This window comes from Bombina bombina, chromosome 7 (genome assembly GCF_027579735.1).
Source record: "Bombina bombina isolate aBomBom1 chromosome 7, aBomBom1.pri, whole genome shotgun sequence".
Lineage (NCBI taxonomy): Eukaryota > Metazoa > Chordata > Amphibia > Anura > Bombinatoridae > Bombina > Bombina bombina.
Genome location: NC_069505.1, coordinates 571,822,815 through 571,835,468, shown reverse-complemented (window position 1 = coordinate 571,835,468; position 12,654 = coordinate 571,822,815). Strand labels below are relative to the sequence as shown.

The following is a 12,654-nucleotide window of genomic DNA, read 5'->3' as shown; positions in this document are numbered from 1 at the left end:
GGGTTCTCTGGGGGCTAAAAGGCCTTATTTTTAGGGGGCGCATTCCAGTTTTTCAACTTGGAATTTTCACATCCCATGCAACCATGTCCTATTTAGGACATTTCTGAAGCCGGACAATGTAATTTACCCCCATCAAACCATATATTTTTGAAAGTAGACACCCTAGGGTATTTCAAATGCTGGTATTTTAACACTTTCCATGCACTAATTCAACCACAAGTCTTTGTCAAACTATTGGGCAGTCATTTTTTTGTGTTATTTTTCACACACATTGTACTTTAGACATGGATTCTCAGCTCCTGTAATGTGTTACTGCCAAAGAAGACCCCAATATGTGTTCACCAACATCTCTTGAGTACAGTGATACCACCTATGCATAGGTTTGTTGGCTTGTTTGGGGGGTGCAATGCCAAATGTCTGACATGCATTTGTGAGGGTTTTTTTTCACATTTAACATATTTTCTTTGCCTATTGTCTTTTTGGGGGTCTTTTACAATACCCCAATGTATTTGTTTCCATGCATGTGCATATATTTGAAAAGTTGACACCCCAAGGTAGTGATGTCACGAACCTAAAAATTTGGGTTCGCGAACAGCGAACGCCCGCAAATGTTCGCGAACGGGCGAACCGGGCGAACCGCCATAGACTTCAATAGGCAGGTGAATTTTAAAACCCACAAGGACTCTTTCTGGCCACAATAGTGATGGAAAAGTTGTTTCAAGGGGACTAACACCTGGACTGTGGCATGCCGGAGGGGGATACATGGCAAAACTCCCATGGAAAATTGCATAGTTAATGCAGAGTCTGGTTTTAATCCATAAAGGGCATAAATCACCTAACATTCCTAAATTGTTTGGAATAACGTGCTTTAAAACATCAGGTATGATGTTGTATCGATCAGGTAGTGTAAGGGTTACGCCCACTTCACAGTGCGCAGTGTAGGTGATATACCTGCCCTGTGACCATGCTTTGCAGACCAGGTATCAGTGGTCAGATGGACCCTTGCCCCAACACTGTGTGCCAGACATGCCATTATAGCAGACTTATATGGCTTTGGCGTTGCTTTTTGGTAATTAGAAGGCTGCTAAATGCCACTGCGCACCACACGTGTTTTATGCCCAGCAGTGAAGGGGTTAATTAGGGAGCATGTAGGCAGCTTGTAGAGTTAATTTTAGCTTAAATGTAGTGTAGTAGACAACCCAAAGTATTGATCTAGGCCCATTTTGGTATATTTCATGCCACCATTTCACCGGCAAATGCGATCAAATTTAAAAAAAAAATATTTTTCAGCAACTTTAGGTTTCTCACTGAAATTATTTACAAACAGCTTGTGCAATTATGACACAAATGGTTGTAAATGCTTCTCTGGGATCCCCTTTGTTCAGAAATAGCAGACATATATGACTTTGGCGTTGCTTTCTGGTAATTAGAAGGCCGCTAAATGCTGCTGCTCATCACACGTGTATTATGGCTAGCAGTGAAGGGGTTAATTAGGTAGTTTGTAGGGAGCCCCCCTGATCCCTCCCAAACAGCTCCCTTCCCTCCCCCACCCCACAATTGTCCCCGCCATCTTAAGTACTGGCAGAAAGTCTGCCAGTACTAAAATAAAAGTTTTTTTTTAAAAAAAATATTTATTTATTTTAGCATATTTACATATGCTGTGGTGTAGCATCCCCCCTTAGCCCCCACCCTCCCTGATCCCCCCCAAAACAGCTCTCTAACCCTCCCCATCTGCCTTATTGGCGGCCATCTTGGGTACTGGCAGCTGTCTGCTATTATTTCACAGTCAAAAAAGTGTTGTTTTTTTTAAATGTACACTACTGTTACACCAGATATGAGTGGTGGCACTGGGCAAGTGGGCACAGTATACGCTGTGAGCCTGACACACACGCTGGCAGGCAGGCAACTGCAATTAGATTACACAGGAAAAAAAAAAAGCAGACTGATGTTCTAGCCCTAAAAAGGGCTTTTTGGGGTGCTGTCCTTACAGCAGAGATCAGATGAGTCCTTCAGGACTGTAGTGGACACTGAATACACTAGCCTAGCTATCGATTTCCCTATTAAATCAGCAGCAGCTACACTGTCCCTCCTCTCACTAAGAATGCAGCTTCCAAATGAATCTAAAATGGATGCTGTTCAGGAGGTGGGAGGGTCTGGGAGGGAGGTTCTGCTGCTGATTGGCTGTAATGTGTCTTCTGACTCTGAGGTACAGGGTCAACGTTTACTCAATGATAAAGAATAGGGGGTGGACCGAACATCGCATATGTTCGCCGTCCGCGGAGAACGCGAACATGCTATGTTCACGGCGAACTATTCGAGACATCACTACCCCAAGGTATTGTATATGGTGTGCTTTGATGCCTTTGAAGCAACCATTTTAGCCAAAAAATTGGAAAAAGTGTATGGTGGTAATTTTTCAATTTTCATTTTTAAACACACACAGCTTTTTGACTATGATTTAGGAGAGACTGTTGTAAGTTATTGCAAAAAAAATACTTCAGGTTGTTTTCTGCAAGGCACCCTGAGTACACCTATGCCCCCCATGCATAGGTTTGCTAGGATTTTGGGAAGGTTATGTTACAATTTTAAAAGTGAGAGTATTTCTTCTGATAGGCCTATCTTTAGTTTGGGGCCTATCGCATACCCCAGTTTTATTTATTGCCATAAAAGTGTATATTTTTTAAATGTTGACACCCCAAGGTATTGTATAATATGGTGTGCTTTGATGCCTTTGAAGCAACCATTTTAGCCAAAAAAATTGGAGAAAGTGTATGGTGGTAATTTTTCAATTTTCATTTTTAAACACACACAGCTTTTTGACTATGATTTAGGAGAGACTGTTCTAAATTATTGCAAAAAAATACTTCAGGTTGTTTTCTGCAAGGCACCATGAGAACACCTATGTCCCCCATGCATAGGTTTGAGAGGGGTTTTGGTATAAAAAAAAAAACAGCCCCAATTTTAGAAATGTAAAAATCTGGCACAGTAAAAGTAAAAAAACAACCAAATAAAACATCTAACAGTAAACATAACCAAAAAAAAAAATAACAGCAAATTTATTTAGTTTTTAAAAATTGACCATTGTATGGTACCGCTTGAAGCAGTTCCCAATGCAGAGTCCCGACTGTCCAGGGCGATCAGGACAGTGATATACAGTGTCCCTTCTCTGCCCCCTCTTGGTACAGACGCTGCATTTTTTTTGTGGTCTCTGCTTTGCGGCAGTAGGGGGGATTTTAAATATAAAATGAGTAGCCCCATCTCTGCTCTCTCCCATCACCGCCCAGGGAGTAGGTGCATCTTGGTACAAAACCCCCAAAATGATCTGGAGCTGAAACTGTAAAAAAGTCTGTTTCACTCTGGGGTTTTCTTTTTTGAACAACAAAAAAGCGTTGTGGGTTGCAATCTGCATTAGGTAAATTGCAAGCTTTTTGTACCAGGCCCTTGTCTTCCACATAATTAGGTAGGGCTGCAGCAGCTGATCTGCCAGATCAACCCCACCCATATGCCAGTTATAAGACTTGATGCACACTGGCTTCCTTATGATCTCAGCTCTGCCAAGTACAGAGACCGCCACCGTCCTCTCCGTGTGGATGGTGGTAAGAAGGTATACATCCTTCTTGTCTCTGTACTTAAGTGCCAACAGCTGCTCTTGGCGCAGAGCTGAGGTCTCCCCCCTTCGTAGCCGGGTGCGTGCAAGTTGTAATGGGAAACCTGTGCGGTTCTTTTTAATTGTACCGCAAGCTACTGTATCAAAGAAATACAGTAGCTTGAACAAAAGAAAACTTGTATAATAATTGTCTAAGTACAAGTGATACCCTTTGTTCATTAGGGGTAATATCAGGTCCCAGACAATCTTGCCTGCGGTTACCATATGTTCTGGGCAACCTGGAGGGTCAAGGTGGCTATCCTTTCCCTCATACACCCGGAAGGCCTGAGTATACCCAGTCTCGCTGTCACAGAGCTTATACGCCTTTACCCCATACCTGGAGCGCTTGGAAGGAATATACTGCTTAAATCCCAACCTTCCCTTATACTTCATCAGGGATTCATCCACACATATATTCCTTCCAGGTGTATAAGCCTCTGCAAACCTGGCAGAAAAGTGGGTAATCAGGGGCGGATTTTATACAGCCTGTCAAATTGGGGATGCTCCCTAGGGGGGCACAGGCTGTTGTCGCTGAAGTGCATGAAATGCAGAATCATTTCATACCTCTGCCTCGACATACTCTGGGAGAAAATGGGGGGTGGAGCAGATGGGGCTATTGCTCCAGTAGGAGCGAACGGAGGGTTTCTTTATGATGCCCATCAGCATAGTCAATGCCCAGAATTTTTTTAAATTCTGGCACATTGATGGGGGCCCAATGCTGTTTTGCCAAATATGTTTCAGGTTTCGCAGCACGGTATGGATGGGCATAAAAATTAGTTTGGGTGACAATGTTCCCCAATACATCATCGCCCAGAAACACCTCCAGAAACTGTTGGGGACTAAAACCTGCCACATCTTTATTTATGCCAGGATTTGCTGTGAAGGGTGGGATATCTGTCCTCTGGAGATGAGGCGTTACCCACTCTTCAGCAGCAATGGCAGCAACACGCCTCCTTCTGGCAGGGGGGCTTGCAGGGGGGCTGGCAGGGGGGCTAGCAGCCACAGATACATCACTATCAGTTGAGACTGCATCTAATGATGTATCTGAACATATGTCAGGGTCAAAATTGGGGTCTGAGTCAGACATAGAGGCATCTGACTCTGACGCAAGAATGGCATACGCCTCCTCAGCATTATATCTTTTCTGTGACATTTTTGTTTCTGTCACAGAAAAAATTTACTAAAATTAAATGAAAAGAGCCTTTGGGTTCTTAAAAAATTACAACAAAAAATTAACTCCTAAAAAAATGCACAGACAGCAAAAAAGTACAGCTATGCTACTGCCAGTGATTTATAGCGATCACTGGCAAGCTAGGGGTTAACAAGTTAGGGGTTAATGACTCTGGAAATTAAATTAAATTAGCTAAATGGCTCTGAAAAGAGCCTTTGGGTTTTTAAAAAATTACAACAAAAAAAATAACCCCTAAAAAAATGCACAGACAGCAAAAAAGTACAGCTATGCTACTGCCAGTGATTTATAGCGATCACTGGCAAGCTAGGGGTTAATGACTCTGGAAATTAAATTGGGTAAATGGCTCTGAAAAGAGCCTTTGGGTTTTTAAAAAAAATACAAGAAAAAAGTTAACCACTAAAAAAATGCACAGACAGCAAAAAAAGTGCAGCTATGCTACTGCCAGTGATTTATAGTGATCACTGTCAAGCTAGGGGTTAATGGCTCTGAAAAGAGCCTTTGGATTTTTAAATTTTTAGCAAATAAAATAAATAAATCTCTATCTCCTAAACACAGGTCTCTCTCTCCAACAACATCGCAAGTGAGGAGAGGGAGGGAGATACACACTGATCAGAGTCAATATTTACAAATATTGACTTGATCAGACAAATGGGATATTTTGTTATTTCATTTTTTTTTTTTGAGTGGGAAGGCTCAGATTGGGTGACCCTAGCTTGCCCCTATGATGAGGCAGGATAGGGACACACCCCGAGGCCCCATGATGCACTGGGCATCGCCATCTTGGAAGCCTCATGGGGGAGGGGGGCTATATAGGGCTTTTAATTAGTATATGAAAAAATTTTTTTTATTTTTTTAATATTTTATTTTAATACTAACTAAGTGCCTCGACCCACTGAGGCACTTAGCACACAAGCAGAGCATTGGAAGCGTGTCCGATCGCTTTCCAAAGCTCTGCTGCACTGCCGTGTTCCACGTGGGGGAGTGATCAATCCGGTCCCGGCACATGGCAACAGTATTGCAGGATGCCTCAACATCGAGGTATCCCTGCAATACTGTAAGAGTGTCTGGAAGCGATCTCGATCGCTTCCAGCACTCAGTTTTGCCGACAACGTGCAGGGTACGTCCTCAGGCGTTAACTGTCTTTTTTTTGAGGACAAACTTATCAGCAGCCTCAATCAAGACACTGGGGCCTATCTATCAAGCTCCGAAAGGAGCTTGATGGCCGGTGTTTCTGGCGAGTCTTCAGACTCGCCAGAAACAGCAGTTATGAAGCAGCGGTCACAAAGACCGCTGGTCCATAACCCTGTCCGCCTGCTCTGAGCAGGCGGACAGTAATCGTCAGAAATCAACCCGATCGAGTACGATTGGGTTGATTGACACCCCCCTGCTGGTGGCCGATTGGCCGTGAGTCTGCAGGGGGAGGCGTTGCACCAGCAGCTCTTGTGAGCTGCTGGTGCAATGCTGAATACGGAGAGCGTATTGCTCTCCACATTCAGCGAGGTCTTGCGGACCTGATCCATAGTGTCGGATCAGGTCCGCAAGACCTTTCTTAAATAGGGGCCATTGAGTGCATTTATTTCTTATATATGTTGTGCTAATATGGAATTGTTTGTAACTCGTAATGTTCCTTACTCTTTCCTCTCCCTCTACTCTGTTTCAAACTCCTCCTCCCCTAGACTTTATCACATGGAATGTTTACCTTACTATTCTCTCTTTCACAGACACAAACTTATCACCGACCTCCCAGATCTGCAAGCACTAACACTCCATGCCTCCCAGATCTGCAAGCACTAACACTCCATGCCTCCCAGATCTACAAGCACTAACATACCATGCCTCCCAGATCTACAAGCACTAACACTCCATGCCTCCCAGATCTGCAAGCACTAACACTCCATGCCTCCCAGATCTGCAAGCACTAACACTCCATGCCTCCCAGATCTGCAAGCACTAACACTCCATGCCTCCCAGATCTGCAAGCACTAACACTCCATGCCTCCCAGATCTGCAAGCACTAAAACTCCATGCCTCCCAGATCTGCAAGCACTAAAACTCCATGCCTCCAAGATCTGCAAGCACTAACACTCCATGCCTCCCAGATCTACAAGCACTAACACTCCATGCCTCCCAGATCTGCAAGCACTAACACTCCATGCCTCCCAGATCTACAAGCACTAACACTCCATACCTCCCAGATCTGCAAGCACTAACACTCCATGCCTCCCAGATCTGCAAGCACTAACACTCCATACCTCCCAGATCTACAAGCACTAACACTCCATACCTCCCAGATCTGCAAGCACTAACACTCCATGCCTCCCAGATCTACAAGCACTAACACTCCATGCCTCCCAGATCTGCAAGCACTAACACTCCATGCCTCCCAGATCTGCAAGCACTAACACTCCATGCCTCCCAGATCTGCAAGCACTAAAACTCCATGCCTCCCAGATCTGCAAGCACTAACACTCCATGCCTCCCAGATCTGCAAGCACTAACACTCCATGCCTCCCAGATCTACAAGCACTAACACTCCATGCCTCCCAGATCTGCAAGCACTAACACTCCATACCTCCCAGATCTACAAGCACTAACATTCCATACCTCCCAGATCTGCAAGCACTAACACTCCATGCCTCCCAGATCTACAAGCACTAACGCTCCATACCTCCCAGATCTGCAAGCACTAACACTCCATGCCTCCCACCCTGTTGTTTACCTTAATATATAAACACTTCCTAACAGCAATTAGGCACAGCTGTCACTAATGATCCTGGATAGAGACACTACTCCATATTCACAGCCTTTTTACTGACACTTTACCTTATTTTGTTACACTTTTCCAATCCTCACTTGCTCACTCACCACACATTTTTATTTTAAATTGTTATTGTTTCCCCATGTGATCACTCACTCTCCATTTACCCTGCCTTATATCAGAGTTATTTCCTTTCTCCCTCACCTTCTGTGTCCATTCCCTCTCTACCTCTAGGCCACTTTGTATTTAAAGTGAACTACTACTGATTGTGCTCAAGGGCAGGGCATTACTCTCCTTTTGTATAAGTCAATTATTACACCTACAACTGTATTATACCCTACTGTACTTGTTTACTTGTGTATGTAATGTATCCCTGTAATGTTTTATTCTTTGTATAGCGCTGCGTAATCTGCTGGCGCTTTATAAATAAATGATAATAATAATAATAATAACTACTGCTTTTAGCCTCACCGCACAATCTGTAATACCGGCGCTATGGAAATCCCATGCAAAAATTTCATTTTTTTTTTGAGTGCGGGATTGACATTGCGCTACTGGCTAAAATGCTTGCGGTACGCAGCCATTAAGACTCTTAATGGCTGCGTTACGGTTTTTACGCTATGGACATTTTTTCAGCGTTAAAAGCGTAACGCAAAACTCGTAATCTAGATGTATGTCTTTTATGACTATTAATTTTCTGTACTTCTATCCATGTGCTTCGATCTATCTTTACTGGAAAAAAATATCAGTTATGGTTAAAGGTACAGTAAATCTTAACACTTAAATCTAAAACACTTTTAGCACCTCACTGGGTATGCACATATACTTCTCTGCCACCCACCAGTCACTAGAGGGAAACCTGTTATAGAAATTATAAAATGATTATTTATTAGTAATATTTGTTTTCTAATTCTAGGTATTCATGTGGCAACACTAACGCAAGCCAATCCGGATATTCTTATTATAACTCATCATGTTAATAATAGACAAAGAACATCTATTTTATATGGTAAGATGAAAACAGATAAGAAACATAGGGGTATGTTTATGAAGTGGCGGATGCTGCTTATTCCGCGTGAGCCTTCAGGCTCGCCGGAAACATAAGTTAAGAAGCAGCAGTCTTAAGACCTCTGAGGTGGTGGACAACAATCATCCCGATTGGATATGATCGGGATGATTGACACACCCGGCTAGCGGGCAACAGGCCACAAATGTGGAGGGGCGGCATTACAAGAAATGCTTGTGCAATGATAAATGCCGACAACATATGCTGTCTGCATTTAGCGATGTCGGGCAGACAGCGGATCATGTCTGTCCGACATTTGTTAAATCTACCCCATAGAGTATATGTATTAAAATATGTCAGTTATCTAAAGACATCACTGTGTAATACCTATATTAAATGCTACTTGTAATATACATGCCTACCAAATGGATTTACTGAGCAGTGCCTTTAAGAATATGCTTTTCGTAATACACAGTCACACATCATGGCTTCCTTCCTGTAATACACATTTTTAACTCAGGGTGTCACTGTATTACCTACAAGAATATAACATCTGTAATACCACATACTCAGCTCATGGTGTCACTGTTTCATATCTATATTAATATTGAAAGATACAGTATCTGTACACAAATCCACATCATGGTTTCACTGTGCCTTACCTATAGGAATATTCTATATTTAACACATATAGTCACCTTATGGTGCTGCTGTGCCATACTATCTCTGTCAGTACATACAATGAACACAAAAAAATAATATTACCCAACATTATTGAGCAGATGGAAGTCTATCAGATTGTTCAACATTTATAACTGATAACAGTGTTTTTCATTGTGTCTGAAATGGACACAATGCTCGCTTTATTCATCCTTAAAGAAATCTGAGGCTTTTTGATTGATATATAGACAGATGGTATATGACAGATAAATCAATATAGATGATATATAGATAGATTTATAGATAGATAGATAGATAGATAGATAGATAGATAGATAGATAGGTGATAGACTGAAAGAAGAAGATAGATAGATGATAAATAGATAGATGATTGACTGAAAGAAGAAGATAGATGGACAGACAGACAGATAGATGATAGACAGAAAGATAAAGGAGATAGATTGAATTAGATAGATAGATAGATAGATAGATAGATAGATAGATAGGCAGGCTACTTATTGGGAGGAGTTACATACCACTGAAAAAGGAAATCTTTACTAATTCATAGCTAAGTGTTTTGTATAGTATTAATATTAATGCATATAAAAAAACGGAAAGAGTGGTCATTCTTGTCTAGTACCAATATTTTACAATACAAAATAGCTGCACAATATAAAATAACTGCTAATCTATTTTACTTCCTCTTTGTAGGAAGAGGGAAATCCCTTCCGGAATTGGATGTTACGAATTTTAGAGCATGGACAGGCTGCAGAGGTTTAATAGACAACAAAGTGTTTAAAAACCATTTGGATTATGGTATGCAATCCATTGAAATACACTAATTAGATTATTTATTAAATTCAGTTCTAATGAAATGTATCTCCTCTCACTATTCCATACCTACACTTGCTGATCACACACATATTAAAAGACAGCTGTGTATAAAGGGCCCTTGGTATCCCTTGTTGAAGGAGCAGCAGTGCACTACTGGGAACTAGCTGTATTAGCGCATCAGGTGAGCCAGCAACAAGAGGCATATATGTGCATCCACCAATCAGCAGCTATCTCCCAGTAGTGGATTGCTGCTCCTCAGTCTATCTAGGTATGCTTTAAAAAAAAGGATACTATTAGAACAAAGCAAATTAGATAACAGAAGTAAATTGAAATGTTGTTTAAAATTGCATGCTCTTTCTAAATCATAAAAGTTTAATTTTGACTAGACTGTTCCTTTAATACTATACAGATAGGTTAAGCCTGTAACAAAATTGGAGCCAATTGGAGTGCAGTACCTTGGAACATGTACTTAAAGGGACAGTAAGCTCAAAGTGAAACTTACATGATTCAGATAGAACATGCCATTTTAAACTATTTTCCATTTTGTTTCTATTCTCAAATTTGCTATGTTATCTTGGTTTTCTATATAGAAGAACAAACCTAGGTAGGGCCAGGAGTGTGCACGTAACTTTATTAATCTATGGCAGCAGTGTTTGCAACATTGTATAACATTGCTACAAACGTAGTTCCAAACACTGCAGCCAAAGCTTGATAAAGTCATGTGCACGCTCCTGTGCCTACCTAGGTTTACTCTTCAACAAAGGATACCAAGTAAACAAAACAAATGTTATAATAGGAGTAAAATGTAAAGTTGTTAAACATTGCATGCTATAGCTGTATCATAAAAGTTTTATTTTCAGTTAACCATCCCGTTAAAGGGCAGTAGATATTGCTGTATGTAGAGGTATTTTCTAGAACAAGAATGCAAGATTATTGTGTAAACGACCTTGTATAAATAACCTCCTACTTCCTTTTACTATAAACTGGATATATATCCTAATATAATTATACCCATAGGAATATCTAATGTGATTTAACTTTTTTATTGCATTTTTTAGCTAAAGAGTGCCGCAACATTTTAACAATTTCAGACGATCTACATAAGATGAAGGTTGGTATCTCTGTTATTCATATATACTTTTACCTGTATATATTCATATGGATTTACAGGTACAGATAAAAAAAAATTAAAATAATAATCATATATAAAGAAATTTATATTTAAAAATAAATAGAACATTTTCTTCAATGTGAAGAACATTGTGATGTACAATATGCAAATCGCGATTGGGGTTTAGCGCTGTAGGTCTGACACGGTGTTGGGTTAGCGCACTTGAAGACAGTTATCTTAAGGCACTTTATGTAAATATTAAATATAAAAATAATGTAAAAAATATTAATAATAATTATTAGAGGTACTAAAAATTTCTAAAAAAAATCCATAGTTATTCTAATGATTTTTTAGAACTTCTATAATAATTATTATTAATATTTTTTACATTTTTATATTTAATATTTACTTTAGCGCACCGTAAGATAACTGTCTTCAATTGTGTTAACCCGACACTGCGTTTACAGCGCTCAACCCAAATCATAATTTGCATATTGTACATTCAAGTGTTCTTTACATATAAATTTCATATTTATATTTCTATATATATATATTTAAAATATATCTATACCTCTATATCTATATATATAGGTTTAGGCAAATATAAATATATATCTATACCTCTATATCTATATAAATATGTTTAGGTAAATATAAATATATATCTATACCTCTATATCTATATACATATATATAGGTTTAGGTAAATATAAATATATATATATCTATATATATATCTATATATATATATATACACACACACACATATATATTTCAGCATGAAGAAAATTGGAATGTACACTATTAATATCTCAGTTAGGATTAATGCGCGAGTATAGTTGATAGTTTTTTTTTAGTTTGCGCACTCCATTAAAGTATATGGGGAAAATATACGATTAAATACAAAAAGTGTGATAAATCAGCAGCGCCCAAAAACAACAAAGATCAGATATGTTCCCTTAAACATAAATAAAACAAATGTGAGCGAATGGTTATGTGTAAATAATCAAATACAAGTGCAAAAACACAACAATAAATGTCCCACACACTGGGTGGTGTGAGATAAACTCATATACAAAAATGTCAATCAAACCGGTATCAGGTGTGTGACCCAAAAAGTCCAAAGTTGATGGTATGGCAGCATAAGACTTCTTCCAAAAATGAAGGCAATTCAAACGTGGCAAATCTGTATAGAATACAATAAAGAAGAAGGCGCCAACATAGTGTGAATCTGTATTGAAAGTTGTTCACTCCCCACACATATATGGTACTTACGAGAAGTAAAGCACTTGAGAAGTGCTACAACGACTTTCTGGAGCATTAACAGCTGTCCAGGTAGCTGATCTCTCGTCCTCAAAGTGAGCTCCTAGTACTGTGTACGGTCTGCAGCAATTTGCAGCTTGAACCCTTTCACCTGCTCCTTTCTCTCGCTGTGTAATATGAGAGA

The 12,654-nt window shown here is 40.0% G+C and overlaps 1 protein-coding gene across 1 annotated transcript in view; it reads left to right on the top strand.

The window, feature by feature from the left end:
* LOC128667081 (uncharacterized) overlaps window positions 1-12,654 on the top strand; it is a 154,223-nt gene that overhangs the window by 89,949 nt on the left and 51,620 nt on the right. Inside the window, exons 4-6 of the mRNA XM_053721967.1 lie at window positions 8,513-8,605; window positions 9,974-10,078; window positions 11,155-11,207. Of these exons, the coding sequence (XP_053577942.1) occupies window positions 8,513-8,605; window positions 9,974-10,078; window positions 11,155-11,207 (251 nt within the window). The remainder of the gene's footprint in view (window positions 1-8,512; window positions 8,606-9,973; window positions 10,079-11,154; window positions 11,208-12,654) is intronic.